Source organism: Haliotis asinina, chromosome 10, assembly GCF_037392515.1.
Source record: "Haliotis asinina isolate JCU_RB_2024 chromosome 10, JCU_Hal_asi_v2, whole genome shotgun sequence".
Taxonomy (NCBI): domain Eukaryota; kingdom Metazoa; phylum Mollusca; class Gastropoda; order Lepetellida; family Haliotidae; genus Haliotis; species Haliotis asinina.
In genome coordinates this window covers 12,381,928-12,402,798 of record NC_090289.1, presented here as the reverse complement: position 1 = coordinate 12,402,798, position 20,871 = coordinate 12,381,928, and the positions used below count along the sequence as shown (strand labels likewise).

Genomic DNA, 20,871 nt, shown 5'->3' with positions numbered 1-20,871 from the left:
AATTAAGGTTATAACTGACACCTAACAACCCACGTTTGTCTTAAAAGGCGACTGACGTTAGTCAGGCCCGCTTACTCGACTTACACATGTCACAGTATCCCAACTGCGCAGATCGATGTTTATGCTGTTGATCACTGAATTGTCTTGCCCAGGCTAATGATTTACAGATCGCCGGCATATAGTTGAATATTAGTGCGGAGAAAAACTAAGCTTACTCACCCACTACTAAAACGTAAATCCGTTAGCAAAACGATACTAAACTGAAAATGGTCACCTAATCATTGCAAACGTAAGTTAAAAATGCTAATATCTGCATTGAGTTAACATTTCTTTTCTGTGTTATTTTAGACAGCGGCTAACATGGGCGTGTCCTTTCATTTGCCCGACATGAAAGAACTGAATAATAATTAAGCCGAAATTAGGATTAGGATTCAGCTTGAAGGGTTAGTAAAATAAAAATAACATTTAACATTAAATACATCATTTGGGGAAAAAAGTAACAAAAAATAAAATAAAAATAAAAAAGAACAAAAGGACAACGTGACGTTTCCTAATTTTTTATTCAATAACATTTACATCATTGACCGTTAGTATACAAAACATACATACATTACAGAACAGATTCTCCATCATCGTTTCACCTTCATTATAATGAACATGTGAACATGTAACTGCAATATTTAAGCTCAGTCACCTAAAACACTGTTACAGAGAAATGGACCTCCACAACATTTTTCTTGTTTCAATGAAACTGTGAAAGCAGCGGGTTTACTAACAAGCATTTCCACACAGTAGGCAGAACATGATAACACTGCTTGCTAAGGGAATCAGTTAAAATAGCCCTTTTCACAAAAGTCGCGATCGGGAAAACAAAAACTTAATTTCGTATACTCAGTAATAAAAGAAATGCATTTTGGTCATTTCTAAAATAAAAGACTTAAACATGAATACTTTCTTCTAAGAGATTTCATTTTTTCGAAATTGCGTTGCTTTTGCTATTCAATATATAAATACCACACGTATTACATATTGGTTGTGTTGTGTCAAATGATAAAAAAATACTGAGGGTAAAATTCTTGTTTTAAAGAAGATTCTTATATAATGCATAGTCAACGCCAGATACCTAAACACAAAGAAGCAATTTACGCATATGAAATATGTCATATCGAATTTAATAAAAAATCTTAAATCACTGTCTCCACCAAATTCCTTCCCGTGTAAAATAAACTTTATCTGTTACTTATGGGTGGATAGATAGTGGGTATTACATATGATCAGTTTAATATACACTGTAGTACCTCCAAGGGAGTATATACAAAATGCCATTGTATACAAAGAGTGCCAAAGGTTGCACAGTGAAATATAAAGGCACCATATCATTTGTACATACATCAGGAAGTAGGAAACAATGTCGATGAGTATTAAATATTTCAAACATTACCGTTCACGTCAAAGCGCCACTGGCAATCATTATAAAGTGCGCCATTTGTGAGATCAGGAAGATCGGGGATTTTTACTCAATTGGTTTAACTTGTTAATAAAACAAACGTACGTAATGCTCCTTCACAACTCTAGCTTAATTATATTCTATTGTGAGACTTGTATACCGTTGTATTCCAATGTATACCATTGTATACCACTGTTTCTGTCAATGTGGGTACTTGCGTATGATGAGTATGCATTATGCTGTAGCGGAGTCAAACTATACGGAAAACCCCTTGTGCCAGGTGTGTATAATTTCAACGCGCCTAGGAACATTTTGAAGGAGGCAATGGCGGTCCTTCCATAGTATCGTCCTAATGTCACGAAGTTGATGTACATATCTGTTGCCCAAGTTTGGCCACGTGTTTTGTCAGTTCATTAATAGCTTCCTATGGGTTATCTCTTTTCAAATCAAATTCTTTAAGCCCTAAAAGTATCTGGTCAGCATTGTTGGAATCAATAAATTCTGTATAAATAATCGATGGATACAATATCTGAATATCTTGCTGCTAAATATATTTTATCGGAGAATTATCGTACCCGCCAGATCTTCCAGTGGAGGACAGAAAGACCAGGGCGTCACACCTACGAGAGACGAAATTCAAAATTGTGGACCATTTGCACGAAGCGATCTGAGGCTAAATGTGGTAACGCTATCTGCAGTGTCCCTAACACCAGACGTTATTGTGTACGGGAGTCTTTTTATCTTGAAATACTGCCTTAACGATATCAATACATATTTGCCTCTATATAAGCCTTTGCAAGGATGCTTAGGAATCCATGCACCTCAACGAGCTGCAGTAAGAGAAAGTCCATAAGGATGGACAAGAGACTCTGACTAAATAACAGTTAGATACAGAGACATAAATAGGCAAAACGTCTTTACATCAAAGTCCAAGAAGGATCTTCAGACTATTTTTATTCAAAGACTGTACCCAACAGACAGAGGGTCCAGTTCTACAAGACCATCTGAACGTTAACTCTCACTCTTTAACTTGGACAATGTCTTCAGAAATCTACCTGGCGACCAAAACCTTAGGAACCTAATTGTCTTCATGCATTTTTCTCATCTTTGCGGCTTTGGATGGGTTATATTTTCCCAGGGCTTTAACACACCAAATAAAAAATGAAAATAAGATATATTTCAGATTGTGAGAATTTTAGAAAAGCAACATCACCATTTTTGTACAAAACGACATCGTGTTTCGCGACTGTCACACTGTGACAATGTGATGGACGAAGGAGATTTACGAATGAATTTACACAGACAATAATGATAACGTCAGTCTCAAGATTTATCTTTCAAATTTACTCGCCCATGGACACCATTTTACAGCTTACAAAGTCTGATTGTTGTCCACCCAGACGAGTGGTTGACGTCGTTTTAGAACTAGAAGATATGTTCTGTATCCGGAGCCCGTGATAGCTATCACAAGCATTTGATCGGCATCAGCAACATTACATCGATATCAGAAACATTTGAGCGGCATAAGGAACCTGTTATCGGCGTCAGGAAGATTCAGTCGGCACAAAGAACCTTTTGCTGCATCAAGAACCTTCAGTTGGCACAAGTAACCTGTTATCGGCCTCATTAACATTCAGTCGGCACAAGGAACCGTTTGCCTGCATCAAGAACCTTCAATTGGCACAAGTAACCTGTTATCGGCCTCAGGAACATTCAGTCGGCACAAGGAACCTTTTGCCTGCATCAAGAACCTTCAGTTGGCACAAGTAACCTGTTATCGGCCCCAGGAACATTTGATAGGCACCAGATGGGAACCCGTTATCCACCTCAAGAACACTGGATCGGCACAAGCAACCTAATATCGCCTCAGCAACATGTTATCGGCGTCAGGAATATTCGATCGGCACCAGCTGGGAACCCGTTATAGGCTTCAAGCACATTCGATCGGCACCAGGAACCTGTTACCGGTGTCAGGAATGTTCGATCGGCACCAGGAACCTGTTATCGACCTAAGAAACATCAAGAACGTGTGCTAGGGATCAGGTGGATTTGATAGGAAGATAGGTAGGTAGAATATTTGAAAACGTTTCATCTGGAGATTTCTGGGAGCTTTCTTTTTCCATGCACCATGGTGCCTGCACTTGGTAACAGAGCAAGTAAGTTTTGCACCCTAGCTTTAATGGCACGTTTCAGTGCAGACAGAATGCTGATTGGGTAAGACTTGTAATTCCCAAGTAATGACTGAAGGCCTAGTTTCGGTGCCAGACTTCTGAACATGCATGCACAGATTGCTGAAGAACCAAAACTTCACATCAGTACTCGAGTCCATTTTGACACATTTTCGTATCTGTCTCTATCTGTCTACATCTCACTAAAATCCCTGTCAACCGATGTACAGTAATGTCACTGCAATGTCGAACATGATATCAAGTTGAATTCACAGGTCAATCTGAACAACATTAAATAACCATATTCTCAGATGAAAAAACAGATTAGTAAACATGTCTTGAAAATGTCAGTGGGCCTTACGCTAACTGACTCGAAATCTTTTCGATAAGTCCGCATCTTCGTTCGATCACTGCGGTCGTGTGTACTCGCTCGCTACTGACGTGTGAGCTTCGGTTACGAGTGTGGTACATCTTCAGGTAATACATCTGTTATTGTCATGTCCAATGACGTCATCATGACGTCACGATGATGTCAATTCATGATCACTTACAACCATAATGAATGTAGAATTTCTTTCAGAGTTTGGCATCTTTCATTTCTTCTTTTATATGCTCCATGGGATCACGTGATCCTGTGTTTGAGTCCTTCAGCGAATCACTAAACACGCCTCCCGATGACGTCACACACGGTGTCATCAAGGGCTTCAGCTGACCTGTGACCTTGTCCCGCACGAGCTGAGCACCCTTGACCCTTTTCCACTTCATCCGTCGATTTTGGAACCACACCTTTACCTGGAATACATTGAAACAACAGTTATGTTGTTGTTTTAAGATTTCATTGATGCGATATTATATTTATCTGAATCCAGACTATATAGTAACAAAAACGTAGATAGAGTGAAGCAGTCAATAAATAGGCAACATCCAAGCAATACCATGTCGGAGGAACACAAGAGTGAGTGAGGTTAGGTTCAGGGAGCACTCAGCGATGTTCCAGCTACATGGTAGCGGTCTGTTAATAGTCGAGTCTGGACGCGACAATCCAGTGACTGAACATTGATCTAAGCAATTGAGATACGATGACATTTGTTAAAGAAGCCAGCAAGTCTGAGCACCAGTCGTTAAATGCCTCTTACGACATGCACTGGTTACCGAAGATCAATTCTAACTCGGATCTCCACGGGTGGGGACACAATAAATGGCTCACAACAAAACTAGTACCAGACAGCCAAAGGTCGCAGATATAATAAAGGTATAAACATTTTAGAATTTAGAATGTATGATACTTTTGCATGTTTGCAGTTGAAGGTGACTTTCTGCAACAATTACAAACATGTACGCCAGTGATCAACAGCATGAACATATATCTGCACAAAGTGGATACGATGACATGTGTCAACCAAACCAGGGAGCCTGGCTACTCGATCCCGTTAGTCCTCTCTTGAACATTAGACAAGGATATTCTGCAGTCATGTGAGATGAAACAATCTAACGACAACAAGGACATCAATCAACGCAGTCGAGAAACTATGACATGCTTCAACAGTCAACAAAACGGGGCTGATGAAGATACATTAGAATCTACCAGTTGATGGACGCCCCTTTTGCAGTGTCTCAGTTTAATTATTGAGGGTTAAATAAAATGTGCAGAACACAAATAACATACTTAAACACAGACTTTAAAGGTCATAGCACTAAGATCGTTTTCTGTAAACTGGCCTGAAAGCCAATACGTGGGTTATTCGACCCTCAACTTGTCTGTTGTACAGACTCTGAAACAAATATATTCAAGAAGGACCATGTAATGCCACCTTCGAGCACACATAGCATAGAGCGTTGTGCCATTTCATCTGAATTTGCTGTTTTCGTATATGTTATGTACCGAGTTTGGGTCTGTATGTTAAGATCGAGAGTAATATTAATTTCGTTGAAATTTGACAATTGATCACGTTCTTTAGTATCTTTTTATTTTCCGATGCATGCAACTCACGCGTATTATTTTAGACCATGCAAATCTAGATTACCGAAAGTAAAGAAAGTCTCTGGGATCCATTTCATTATATTGTATGGCTATAATTTGCGAACAGCTTTTAAGATTAAAATCTATATTTCAGACACTAGATGTTCGTCTGACCATCACCCTGTTCTCGATGCAGACTAGGCAAGGGAGATAATGCAGAGATTTGCCTCGGGACCATCTCACCACGATGTGTGGAATGTTTAGTCCTGTGTGTACTGACCTAGGTCATATAGCTGGAATATTTCTGAGTTAAACGCCGCTACAAACCAAACAAAACTAGTCCTGTGATTAACACAACACCCCGACGGATGAGCGTCTAGTAGCGCACATACTAGCAGAACCACTCGTAAAATAACTTCCACGCAAACAAACCGTGATTTTGAGACCATGGCATAGATTTTCTCTTGGCCATAATAGAGCAGTAAGTGCCACACAGGAATATATCACTATCCTAGCTCTAAGAGAACTTCCAACATCTGGACCTAGGACCCAAGGATAGTCGTAAGTGCCACACAGGAATATATCACTATCCCAGTTCTAAGAGATCTTCCAACATGTGGACCTAGGGCCCAGGGATAGTCGTAAGTGCCACACAGGAATGTATCACTATCCTAGCTCTAAGAGATCTTCCAACATCTAGACCTAGGACCCAAGGATAGTCGTAAGTGCCACACAGGAATATATCACTATCCCAGTTCTAAGAGATCTTCCAACATGTGGACCTAGGGCCCAGGGATAGTCGTAAGCGCCATACAGGAATGTATCACTATCCTAGCTCTAAGAGATCTTCCAACATCTAGACCTAGGACCCAGGGATAGTCGTAAGTGCCATACGGGAATATATCACTATCTTAGCTCTACGATAACTTCCAACATCTAGACCTAGGGCCCAGGGATAGTCGTAAGTGCCATACATTAACATTAACTTACGACAATCTTAGCACTAAGAGAGTTTCTAAAATCTGGGCCCCGATCCACAAAGTGGTCGTAACGTTACGACCTGTCGTAACTATACATTGTCTAGCCTTACGGACGTCGTAGCGCTACAAACATTTTGTGGATCGGGGACCAACTTATCGCTCAGGTTTAATATATGCATTTTTGATGGTACTAAATAATATCATTTAAACTGAAAAGGAGCCCCTGTGAGGTACAAGGGTATAAATCAGGAATTGCTCCATTCAGTGCAGAAAAGCTGTTGTAGCGAAAATACCGCGGTTCGGGGACGGTGAGAACAAAAGGTTCGAAATAACAGCGTGTAAGGAATTTACCGTAAAAACTTTTTATTTCTGTTCAAATTAAGACATACTTTCAAATTGTGTCCAATTGACAACACATCATGTCACGTAAATCTTCTAATGTGAACTGTTTGTTTCCGTTTGAATTAATTAACACGTTTCACATTTTATACTTTCCAAGACTTTTGATTTTATACAATTAACATATGGAGTGTCTTCTATTGCGTGTAGCGTATAGGAGAGCTGCTGCAAGGTATGTTCTGTATATTTTCCGGAAATCAATCTCATGTCCCGTGAAATATCACAAACTACTGAAGACAATTATCGTTTGAAAATATAGAAGTCGATAATGTTCAAGTATTCCACAATGGCTTTAAAGGAGCATTGCTGTTAGGATTGGTTGACACGTGTCATCGTATCCCAGTTGCGTAGATGGATGCTCATGATGTCGATCACTTGATTTCCTTGTCCAAACTGGATTATTTGCACATAGCCGGAATATTGTGCAAAACAATAAACCAAACATTTCAAACAAAACGGGAATCTGAAAACTATTTCCCGTGCCCTAACCAACCCGCAGAGTTATGCGTGGACATATGACTGAGCTTGTGTATTACAAAAAAGTGAGCGCATTTGTTTTTATGACGTTTTCAGCAATGGGCTTCTAACTTTGTGTTGTGTGAGGAATCATCACGTTCCAGACGTGACGAGCGAACGCTTTGACCACTAACCCCACCCACCGCTCCCACTGAAAACCAGATCTGAACAAATGCTGTAATATGTGCGCTAAGTCGGAAAAGAAAGGTTACTCAAAACATTTTATTTCAGCGTCATGGTGTCTATACAAAAGTTATAGAGTACAGTCCGAGTATTTTTTTGCAACGTTGTTCAGTGTGTAACCGCAGAACGTAACCATAGGTCTTACGTAATCTAAACTAGGCGAGGGTTCGCCTCATTAAACAACCGAACTGGCGTCACTCTATCGAATAAGTTCCGAATTTATCTCTCAAATTACGATAAGATAGCAATGATTAATTAAAACAACTGTATCGCAAGATAGCAATAAGAGCAGGATACGGAATCGGAGTTATGCTAACAGATAGGCCCGACAAATTACAATCTGCTTCAAGAACACTTAAGGGGAGGGTATATTCTCTCGCCACATAAACAGATAATCACATGTAGAGATTGCAGCGTAAATGCAATGGGATTTTAACCTAGAGAGTTCTTTGTAGACGCAAACACCTCCCGTTAGTGCGAGTTCACTTAACTGGGACGTTTTGTGTACAGTTCGCTCGGCTCAAAGGTGTGACTCGAATAAGCATAACATACTCAATGAAACGGTGATCATAATCAAAACATCATACCAACTCGGTCAGGTTTTTGATGAATTTTTTAACCTGTGCTGTGCTGTCTCCATGCTTTCTCACACACCTGGCTGTCCTTTTCTCTTCACTCCCCCCTCGTAACAAATAGTGAACTGTGTCATTATTTTCACGATAATTTGTTAAACAACTTTTTTATATTTTAGGGAAAAATATTCTGCAAAAAGCCCACAGAGTTGGTATGATGTTCTGATTATGATCAACGTTTCATTGAGTATGTTACGCTGATTAGTTTTCGAGCTAGACTGCAATTCTTTGGTCCGCTTTTGAGCCAAACGGACTACAGACAGTCTTTTACCGAGATGTGTGCCATATGAGTGAGTTGGTTTTCTTCAACAATATTCCAGCAGCATCACCACAAATGGTCTTCACATGTTGTCCCCATGTGGGGAATCAAACCTAGGTCTTCGGCGAGACAAGCGAACGCTTCAACATCTAGGCTACCCCCAAGCTTGTGTGGTATGAAACAGTGAACCTCTTTGACTAATTTAAAAAAGTGAAATGTTTCTCGGGCATCGGCGCGTCACTTTTATTTGTGCTCGTGACAATTTTTTGGGCCATCTGAAAAAAGATGATTTTGACTTGTCTGCATCCCAATCACCCATTTGTCCACTCTAGGAATAAGTGTCTGTAAGAACGAGTGTGACTGAATCTACAACTCATTAACACATACTAAACTTCCCAAGCTGTATTTCTGAGCGAAAAAAAAAATGTGTTCCTCCCTCGTCATTTTTTCTCTATCAAAAATTAAAAACAAAGTCCTAACCCCTCGTCAATTTTGAAAACAATGTGCACGAGATACAGTATTTTTTCACGCAGCCTTATCAAACGTACGTAACTGACATCGATGATGACCAATGTTTCTACGGCGATAGCAACGATGACGACGGTGGCAACATATCCCGGCTCATTGGATATGCATGGAAGCATTTCAGTAATGCTGGCAGTGGGGCTAAAGCGTTCGCTCGTCACGCCGAAGAGCCGGGTTCGATTCACCATACCCATCAACATTCATTATGTACAAAAGAGAAACATCATCTAAGCAGTTAAGCAAGGGTTTCGTTAAATGTGTGAGTTACAAATCTAAACCAGTATCTCGACCACAGAGCGACGGAACCATATTAAACAATCATAAAAAAACTCAAACAAATATAAAACAAACTAATGTAAATATCACAGGATGAAATACTTTGTAATACAAACCACATAATCAAAATCAACACAGAGGAACTTAAATGAAGGCTGTAGCCTGTTATAATCGCATGACATACAATTGCAAACATACATAATTTATTAAAAAAATGTAAAATCAATTTAAATCACGTAACACACATGAAACACGTGAAAAACTACTGACGTACGTTATTATTTTGTGAAGTGTACTTTGCCTGGAAGAATCTCATTGCATTTTAATGTGGGAGTCTACAGTTAAAGGATACTGGGTCAGATGAGATTATTTACCCTCTGCCCACATTCAGTATCGGTTGGATACTCCCCGGGGAGTGGAGAATAATCAGGCGAGAGTACGCGGGCGGTTTGGGTGGCCTAATAATTAAGGTGTTCCAGGTCTGATTCCAAATATGGGCACAATGTGTGAAGTTGATTTCTGGTGTCCATCGCTGTGATACTGATGGAATATTGCTAAAAGCGGCGTAAAACTAAACGCACTCACTCAAGACCGCGCTCCTAAACTGATCGTGGTAATAGTAATCCCACCTTCGAGCACACATAGCATAGAGCGATGTGCCATTTCATCTGAATTTGCTGTTTTCGTATATGTTATGTACCCCGTTTGCGTCTGTATGTTAAGATCGAGAGTAATATTAATTTCGTTGAAATTTGACAATTGATCACGTTCTTTAGTATCTTTTTATTTTCCGATGCATGCAACTCACGCGTATTAATTTAGATTCTTTGTTTGGATTTGTTTGTCAAGCCAACCTATGACACTGAAATACGGCGAGGGACGTTAAAAACAAGACTACGAAACAGTCGGTTTATTTGTTCTATTTTACGAATGTTTTCGTTATAAAAATCAACCAATAAAAACTAAGCCCCACTATTTTTGACCGGTGCCCTTTCCCTCACGCGGATATCATTAGTTCCGGATGCCCTGTGTCGGCCATGTTGGCGGAAGTTCATCCCGCAGTCAGCGGCAGACGTCAAAATAAACTTTTCAGCGTCAAAATGCCATAAGTAATTCAGGGTTAGACTGTGTATGACAGAACATATGTAGGAAGCGTCAACGTTTACACTAAATCTACGTTGTATATTTGGAAAGCTGATGAATTTTTAACACAACGTGTATGACGTTTCTGAACGTTACGTAAGCCACCCATGGTATGTTGCATATTACCTTATACTAACAAATGAATAAACTGAAGTACAAAAGAAAACATACATTTGAATCCTGGAGATGACTAAAAAATAAAAACGTTTTTAAAATATTAACATACTTTAAAACTGTCGCCAAAACAGTTCAAACGTTGTTACTCCTATCAACTGCAGGGCAGAATAACCACACCTTGTTTTTTTCTTTTTCTGTCTAACATTGGCTTTCATATACCTAAACAGATTATAACTACAATATATCCTGTCATCATCGCTAAACATTCATCTAAAAATATATACGAGTAATCTTGTTATTCTTAATATGATAATATTAGATGTCATTTTTTACAGCCTCTCGTTTCTCGTGCTGGTATCATCATTACCTCCCCCACATATTTTCTCCAATTACAAAAAAATATCATTTTTCATTTTTGTAAATGGAAATGAAATATATATTCCGAAAGTATACGGGTGAATATTTCCGCATCAGTAGTGTTATGCTGTTAGGGCGATGTAATGTTCGATGACTATTTGAAATTCAAAAGCTGGAATCTTAGCTGGCGTCTTTGTAATATTATATACCCCAAAGCATTTAATTGTGAAATATAAATACGTCTTTGAGGACCAACTGTAATAATACCACGGTCATCAGTACGGGTGTGCGAGTCCCGCATTCCTCGCTGAAAGTCATATGTCACCACTCTGCTAAACCTTTCGCCAGAAGTAACGAAATAGTTCGGTTTCAAGTAATGTCACAATAACGTTCAGTATCGTATTTGAAAATTGGGATGATGAAATTGAAAGGCAGAGTCACATGTCTTCATTGTGATGGCCGTAATCTCAATGGCGAGGCCGTCAGTCAACTGCGTTTTACCATTGTACTTACCTATTGATATTGTCGTATTTGGGTGTTAGTAAACCCTATTATACGCATGCAGTATCCACCTTATGACAATATGTTCGCTTAGAATCGACCATATTGAGCACCGTATGTTTATACTGGTGAATTTTGTTTGCTCAATAATGATCGCTACTTCATCAAGCTCATTCTCGAAACTTTTGCATTGCATTGCACCTTTTTCTTTTCAATTCGCAAAGAAGTTTCAACCATAATAAATCAACACTCACATAATGCCAAACGGGAACAAAGATATAATGATAAAGGACAAATCTATAACAGAAAAAAAATACGTCAAATACTCAAAAGGAAGAAACGCGCAAAAATGAAACGGCAACAAAACATGAAAACCTCATAAGATATCAGCGGAAAACGGGTGAAGAAGAAAACATTTAAATTTAATTATGAAATTGTGAAATACACATGACCCATTATAGCAAATGTAATCAAGAAATGATGGAAAATGATGCAATAATGTAATAATACAACAATATAATAAATGTAATGAATTATTTTAAAGTAGGATTAGATGGCTGATACACATCCGTGACTGTGAGACGATTGACGATTGGGCTAGAGTGAGTTTAGTTTTTCGCCGCGTTAAATATATTCCGGCAATTTCACAGCGGAGGATACCAGCACTGGGCTTCACACACTGGACCCATATGAGGAATCGAACCCGGTCTTTAGCCTGACTACCGATATTGGGTGCATCTGATGTATCTTAATGAAGCTCGGTAGTCATCTATAGATGCGCATGTCGGATGAAACTGCGGAGATAAGCCCAAAGTACTAGAAAGACCATGGATCACAATCAGGGTGAATTTAGATCTACTCCATGTGGAACATCCCACATCTAAGGGATGCAACTCTGCGTTGTTGTAAAGGCCACACGCGGTATTATTCTGTACAGACGGAAAGCACACAAACGTGCAAAGGTGTAAATGTAAATCTACACTTACATATCACTTATCTCTAAAACATGTATCATTGTGTCGTTTTGAGTTCCAAGTCATTACTAATACAGATGTTGCACTTATATGCAGTTACGAACGTAAAATGGCCTTCTCGTAATATCATTCAGTGTAATTATGGAAAGTAATGAGTTTATTAAAATGTGTCAAAAATTCCCTCAGAACAAAGCACGCTATAAAAGAGGGGAAATTTCAACATTTCAGAAAATTGAAAGTGAACCATAAGCAATTCAAATTCAATAGTGGTTGCTAAAATGCGCAAAAACTTCACTGAAACTTGTGATTTCTACACACTTTACATTTATTTCAAAATTCGTTTTTCAGCTGTTTAACATATTTATATAATGGCTGGATATATAGATTGGAATTTCCACAGCTGTGCTGGTATTTGAAAATTGATCTTTATTAATAAAGAAATATATAGAACGGGATGTCCAAAGCTGTGCGTCTTTGAAAATTGATTGATACACTGAGAAATGAATTCTCTGGTCTTTCTCTGCAAATATTTCAGGCAAACTTTAAGTGTACACAAAAGCGACTAGATGATACTATTATTAACTAACAATGGTATTCTCAACTTCACGAGGGGTATTATAACTTTAAAAAACATAATTAACAAGAAAATATCACGTATGTGTAAATACTACCAACAGTCTGGTAAAGTCATTCAAGATGGCTGCAAGCCAGAAGGAAATAGATTAGGCCACGTGTTTCATCAGAAAAAGACAAATTTCATGCACGTGCTGGCCATTCCCAAGAGGTTTCTCACCCCCCTGCTTGAAATCCACGGGGTATTCCTCCAACTGATGCACGCACACTGTGGGAAATTGGAATATTTTTTTAAAGCTTGGGACAATATTATTCTAATTTTAAGTCAACTGCCAACATCGGCTGCGTGCTAGTATTTAGATCTGACAGGTGTAATAAATTCCAAATGAAGAACACCAGTACAGACCGATTTCGTTTTCATCGTGTAATTTTTTACGAAACCTTTAACAATAAACAATTCTATGACCTCAAATATTTTTTTCTAAATTATTTGACTTTTAATGATAATATTTTATTACTTATGACCCGGCGAACTTAGCATTAACATCATATATGTCAGTCTGTAGTCTAACAAAGTAGACATGCATTGAGTATGAAAGTAATTGGATAAATCAAATATCACTGTATTGTGCTGAAGCAATTCTAATGATGTAAACAATAAGCAGAAAAATTGAAAATAATAAAATATATCAATTTCTATTACTAATTTTAAAAAAGCCTTCTTTTTGCGTAAACTATAAACTGAGACATCTGGTATATTACCCGCCATTAAAAAACATATTGGGATTTACCTTGGGTATGATAATGATCGGTAGCGCATTACAATCAATACGCAGGAACCTCACCCTTTGTCTGTTGTTACGCTGCATATTTGTCTTTATGAATATATCGTTCAACGCAGAAATATGGAACTTTCTCGTCAATTGATATTCGTTCTCTCGACGCCTAAACAAGGCGCAGTGATATTTGTTGTTCCACTGACATTATCCCTGCACTAAACAAATAGTTCCTGACAGGATATAGATATGTTAGACTAATGATCCTTGAAATATGCATTTATTTGTAGATTTTCGCTCATCCATCACCCCAGAGGTCGTAGACACGGAAATGGAGGACAGACATTACTGTCTTTATCCACGAGTTCTCGTCGTGTCAGTAGCTGGTTCACACCAAGTGGCCATTTGTCAATTTCATCGCCATTGAAATACGCACCGGATCGTGTTGGTTGTATAAACACAATATAGACACAAGCTGGATATGAGCATGAGTTAACAACCTGAATGTCAATCAACGCACACATGTTTCATTTTTATATGTTTTGTTTTCTTTCATTTTGCTCTTATGTTGTTTAATTTTGTTGACATTATTCTTTTCTCGTTTTTAGAAGAGGTGTACAAATAATTGAATCGACCTATTAGCTTTATTGATATATCATTAACGATGCCATTATCAAAGCAATATTTTAAAAACATATCTATAAATCACTGACTTCATAGCGGAATAGGGTGTCACATTACACGGCAAAATGTTATCATCCATGTTGAATATATCCTTCCTGTTTACTACTTGCCTTGGATGTGAATTTCGGGAACACTTGCTGTCACCACTGGCTAGCTTCATATTTAAAACGGGGTAGCCTATTGGTTATAAGGTGTTCACACTGAAGACCCAGGTTCGATTCCCCACATGGGAACAGTTTATGGCCCCCACTTCAGGTGGCCCCCTCCGTGATATTGCTTGAATATTGCTAAAATCGGCGTAAAAATAAGCTCAATCGCTCATTTTTAAAACGCTGCTTTTCCTGTCAACCAAATGGGCCTGTTTCAGAGGATAGCTGAGAAGAGCTATTCACGTTATAGGCTTACTAGCATTCATCAAAATGTGCCTCTATCCCTCTATTGCCACCCATCGACCCCCGCTTATGTACAGACACATATTGTCTCTGTCTAATCTCTACCATTGTGTCTCTTTCCTCCCTAGTGGTGTGGCAGCCTTGGACCAGAAATGTGGTCGCTCCTTCTTTCTATTGTCACATCCAGTCTTCATCATCAGTCCATTCCTCACTTCTGTCTCTAAACGCCCTCCGCTGTATTTCGCTCCTCTATCCATTGTACATTTACTTTTCTGCGACCCTTGTTAGAACTGACATACAAGCTCTACAAATTGTTTTACATAACCCTGAATTCAAACGATACCCTGAGTATGAAAGAACGTCACTCAGTTTGAGGCTGTCAGGAGCGTTGAAAAGCATGTAAATGCCGCGGGGTGATTGTTTTTATTGATATTAGCTCTAGTGTAAGAAGAAATACTACCCCTTCTTCGTTATGTTTCAACTCTCCTCCCGAAAAGAATTTAATTTCCCTTAAGTCATATCACACCACTTTGCGATTTTCCCCAATTGACTATTGCTGTTCTGAAATATGTTTAACAAGGAAAGATATATCATTGATGGATCTACATGCCTTGCGTGCAGGTTTGCATCTTATGGTTAAAATAATGTCGATGCGGTGATGAATTTTAATTCACTCGCTTTAAACTTTGTTCCTCCTGCACAACATCTTTTCTACAATCTCTGTATCTATTTCCTCCCTCCTCTGTGCCCACCTTTTTCTCCTTCCTGAAATATCTACTCCCCCTCACATCTCTCCATCTGAGACGCCCTTCCTCTTCTGGATCCCGTCACGTGTTCTTTTTCACTCGTTCTTACTCCTCTCTTTCGATTTGCCATAACATCTCTTTCTCATGTTCTTATAACGTTCTGCTGCACCGTCAATATCCCCGGTACAGACGTTCCTCTCTCCCCTGACTGTACAACGTCCTCAACATCTATCTCTTTCTGAAACCCTTTCCGTCCCTCCTGGTCGTACAGCGTTTTGCTACACCCTAAACATCTCTCGAACAGCCGTCTCTCTTTCTGATACACTTTCCCCCCTCTTGTTCTTACAATGCTCTACTACACCCCAACACCCCTCGCACACACGTCTCTCTTTCTAGTACCCCCTCCCCCTCCCATGACAACGTTCTGCAACACCCCAACATCCTTCGGACAGACGTCGACCCGTGAAGGTCCCGGGGTAGAATAGGCCTTCAGCAACCCATGCTTGCCATGACTCAGCTTGTCGTAAGAGGCGACTAACGGGATCGGGTGGTCAGACTCGCTGACTTGGTTGACACATGTCATCGGTTCCAAATTGCGCAGATCGATGCTCATGTTGTTGATCACTGGATTGTCTGGTCCAGACTCGATTATTTACAGACCGCCGCCATATAGCTGTAATATTGCTGAGTGCGGCGTAAAACTAAACTCACTCACTCACTCACACTCGGACAGACGTCCCTTTTCTGATACCCCATCCCTCTCTCCTGTTCTTACAATGTTCTGCTGCACCCTCAACATTCCTTGTTTAGACGTCCCTTTCCTGATACGCTATCCCCTTCTCCAGATCTTACAATGTTCTGCTGCACGTTTATCATCCCCAGTACATACGTCCCTTTTCTGATAACCCATCCCTCTCTTCTCATCTTACAATGTTCTGCTACACCTTCAAAATCTCCAGAACAGACGTCCCTTTTCTGATACGCTATCCCCTTCTCCTAATCTTACAATGTTCTGCTGCACGTTCATCATCCCCAGTACAGACGTCCCTTTTCTGATACCCCATCCCCCTCTCCGGCTCTTACAACGTTCTGCTGCAACCTCAACATCCCTCGTTCAGACGTGCCCCTTTTTGTTACCCCTCCCCCACCCATCGCCCCTCCCGCCACCATCCAGGTGGAACAACGCTCCATATGTTTAGCAGACCTCCTGCCGTAAAAAACTCTAATCTTAACGACCCATTCTTACACGAGGTTTTCTCATTCCGTGCATGTGGGGCTGGGCAAAAATGCAGGAGATGTTTTTACCATCGGAATCACCTAACACGAACGGGAAGAGAGGGGTAGCACTGAAATAGAACCCGGGATAATATCACCCAATCCTGTGCTCAAATGTATCGGATTTAATGACCACAAAGTTTACGACCTGATGAGGGTTTTCAATGAGGAAATCACCGTTTGAAATCGTATCCTACTTCTGAAGAACGAGTCAGTTCTTGGGTGATAATTACACATTTTCTTCGTCTCTCCGACTAGGAAATGTCGGTTTTGAAAAAAATCTGTCCATATCTCCGTTGTTTATTGTGAGATGTCATTCATGACATGCTTTAATCAAAATATACATACACGTGCCGACCAGAACAATCAAACCGAAGCTTGTTGTCTTGGCAATAGTACCGGAGCATCGTGACATTTCCTTCCGCCGAAAATAGTTTTTTGACACGTCACAACATATTCGTAAATAGGAACTTCAGAACAACAACACGGATATAGATTTGTCAGGAAGAACGTATTGCATATACTGATCGTATATTTGATGCGAAAAGATTTCAGCGTCATGGAATTTCACCGAGTATGGCATTATTATTACATATAGAAATAAAGGTGAAATGCAGTTAAAAGACCAACTTATGCAAAATGACCAACAAACGTTATGTGCACGGACTTTTTTCACGGACCCCAACGTTTTCCTTACTTTTCTTTGTGTGGATGAGTAAGTTTAGTTCATAACATTTCCACTGTAAGACTCCTCAACATATAAGGAGGGATGGTAGGGTAGCCTTGTGGTTAAAGCGTTCCCCCAAAGAGACTCGGGTTCCATTTCCCACTCGGGTACAATCTCGGACGCCCATTTCTGGCGTCCCCCGTCGTGCTGGAATATTGCTAAAAGCAGCTTAAAATTACAGTCACGCACTAATGTGAGGTATCAGTAGCAGAAGCCTTCGAACAACGAATGTCAGTGAAAACTAGGCACATCAAAAACCTGGTAATGGATCCGAGGATAATAAGATTCTGACACGGTAAAGGGACGCAACTCTGCACGGCGATCTAAGAATTAAAGATGACGAGGCCGCCGATGACCTCTATTTTCATTTTAGCGATGCTAGTGTAATTGAATATTACTGGTGAAATAAAATTTTCAATTGTCATTAATACAACGTTGACAAACGCCCCACGCTAAGATAGCGAAGATAATTACCAAAATAGATGTTGGTTTAACTGAATATATGTTGTAAACTCTTCTGTTTCTTAAACTGGCATTAAATCTTAACTGTTAAAACTTTACGACGTTTAGATTCCGACGGCATGCACCCAAGATTCCTCGACAAGTAGAGGTAAGATAAGAAAGATTTAATAATCAGTGTTGAGAACCTGTTACCTCATACATCATCAGGGGTTATGGAATATATCGATGCAGTGAAAACAGTACCTGTCTCTCAGTGAGGTTGAGAGCTTCACTACCTCATTTATCATCAGGCGTTATAAAATATATCGACGTAGTACATACCGTACCTGTCTCTCGGTGAGGTTGAGGGCCACTGCTATCTCACATATCATCTGGGGTTATAGAATATATCGCACGGACTGAAAACAGTACCTGTCTCTCAGTGAGGTTGAGAGCTTCTGCTACCTCACATATCAATAGGGGTTATAGAATATACCGTATGTGTGCATTCAGTAATTGTCAGTGAAAATGAGAGCCATGGGAGCCACTGATATCTCATATATCATCAGGGGTTATAGAATATATCGCATGTGTGTATTAAGTACCTGTCTCTCAGTGAGGTTGAGAGCCACCCCTATCAGATTCTCATATATCATTAGAGGTTATAGATTATATCGATGTAGTGAAAACAGTACCTGTCTCTCAGTGAGGTTGAGAGCCACCGCTATCTCATATCGCCGTAACCGGGTGAGGTAGTTGTGAACTGCAAACTCCTTCTCTAGTTCCCGGATCTGATGTTTGGTGAACGCCGTCCGCTCTTTTCGGGGTTTTGTGGAAAGATCGAGTTTGTAGGATGGACTCGTGACTGAATCTGGAAAAAATGCCATTATGTTACTGTTAATAATGTTGTATTACCCGTCATAAACTTGGCCACATGGCCTTGTTTTGCTGACGTTGGCGTTACCGAGACGGGTGTTTTGCTGACGTTGGCGTTGGCGTTGGCGTTGGCGTTGGCGTTGGCGTCTTATAAACATAGACAAAGTGGCAGAACAACATTGTGCTTGCTATATCAAAGAGATATGTTATATGCACACAACCAGCAATAATACTAGCAATCCGTGCTTATTGAAACGGTCGACTATTGGAGCTTCGTTGACTTGCATTTGATCGATGCATCTATTTATTACATCCAAATTGAGCAGGCTGGTGCTCATGACGTCAATCATTGTATTATCTGGTCTAAACCGATTTTGTACTTGTCAGTTTGGTTATAATAATTAGATGTTTTTAGAAGAAATGATAAAATATCAATACAATTGACGTGAGGGCATGATCACGATATTAAACAAGATCGAAATTCATCGGTCAAAGAATGAAACAATGACTTATCTTATATGAAGTGAATTTAGAAAGACCTTTGTGGTCAGATCATAACGGCTTTGCATTTGACAATGACAATCCTCGGAAAGTGTTAGTCATTAAATCCCCAGGATCAGCGCAGCGGCGCTGCGATTGCAGTCATACAAAGCTTCCGGTTTTGTCATTTGAAGACTTACTTGAATAAGCTATAACGGTATTGCAGATAATTGGGAAGATTTGACATGATGAGATTACAGTATCTTTTTCCTATAAAACTACTGAAGAAAATTATCCGAATATCTAATAACAAAGATTGCTTAATGCGTCAAGTATCACATGACAATGACGGGTCCTATGACACAGACAGTGGCGTGTTTATGTATATATCGCAAATGATCTAGGTTTGTATTTCAGACGTATGTGTAGGGTAGGGGTTATTGATAGAAAAACAACTATAACAGATGAAAGTGCCGTAAATCTGCGACACAACTCTTTGAACAATCTTTCGAAACCTCTTTTAAACTGAAAATAAAAAAATAATAAAAACTAACGTAAGATATGAAGTGTGTACAAGTCACAAACATTGTTGGCGCGTTGTCAAAGCAGTGTAGTTCCTGTAGTTCGTCAGTTCACAAAACGTCAAGGCCTGAAAACAACCAGTCTCGATTATCCGAACAGGTGTGAGTAAACTGTGAGTATGGTTTTACGCCGCTAGAATAATATTCCAGAAGTGGACTTCACATATTGTAGTCGGGAACAGTGAAAACATGAAAGGATAACTAAAAATGGGTTTTCATTGAAAACAAACACACAAGACATTTTCGATGTAAACATGTTATGGGATGTGTGTACGCATTTTTTGTGTTTGCAAAGATTACATTCAAAAGTTTCTCTGAGGCCCAATTAAAAATGTGAATTAAATATGTTTTGGTACACGATTTGTTACGCACATTCATGGATTACACGGAACTTATTCCGGTAGGTCCTTGTTGTCTGACCCGTGAAGGTCCGGGGTAGACCCATGCTTGACATAAAAGGCTACTATGCTTGTCATAAAAGGGGACTAACGGGAGTGGTCAGACTCGCTGCCTTCGTTGACACATGTCATCGGTTTGATATTGCGCAGATCGATGCTCATGCTGTTGTTCAATAGATTGTCTGGTCCAGATTCGATTATTTACGGACCGCCGCCATATAGCTGGAATATTGCTGAGTATGGCATAAAATCAAACTCACACTCTCCTGGTTGTCTGGCTGTTACAGAAAGTATCCATTTACGTCAACACAGTACACGTTCACATAAAAAACTTGTCTAATGAAACCTGACTTCTGCTACACCAATCGCCAAGCATGTTGGGCGCTTTAATGAAATGTTTCGTGGAGAGCGAATCACAGAATTCTATTAACCAGCCTTTCGGCCATGTTTCGGATGTGGCACTATTTTACGGCCATGGCAACTGT

General features: G+C 39.7%; 1 protein-coding gene across 1 annotated transcript in view; it reads right to left on the bottom strand.

The window, feature by feature from the left end:
- Window positions 1-4,191: 4,191 nt before the first annotated feature.
- Window positions 4,192-20,871, bottom strand: part of LOC137298215 (homeobox protein MOX-1-like) — a 38,105-nt gene continuing 21,425 nt past the window's right edge. The window contains exons 2-3 of the mRNA XM_067830386.1: window positions 18,747-18,922; window positions 4,192-4,407 (exon numbers count right to left, since the gene is read on the bottom strand). Coding sequence (XP_067686487.1) covers window positions 4,192-4,407; window positions 18,747-18,922 — 392 coding nt within the window. The remainder of the gene's footprint in view (window positions 4,408-18,746; window positions 18,923-20,871) is intronic.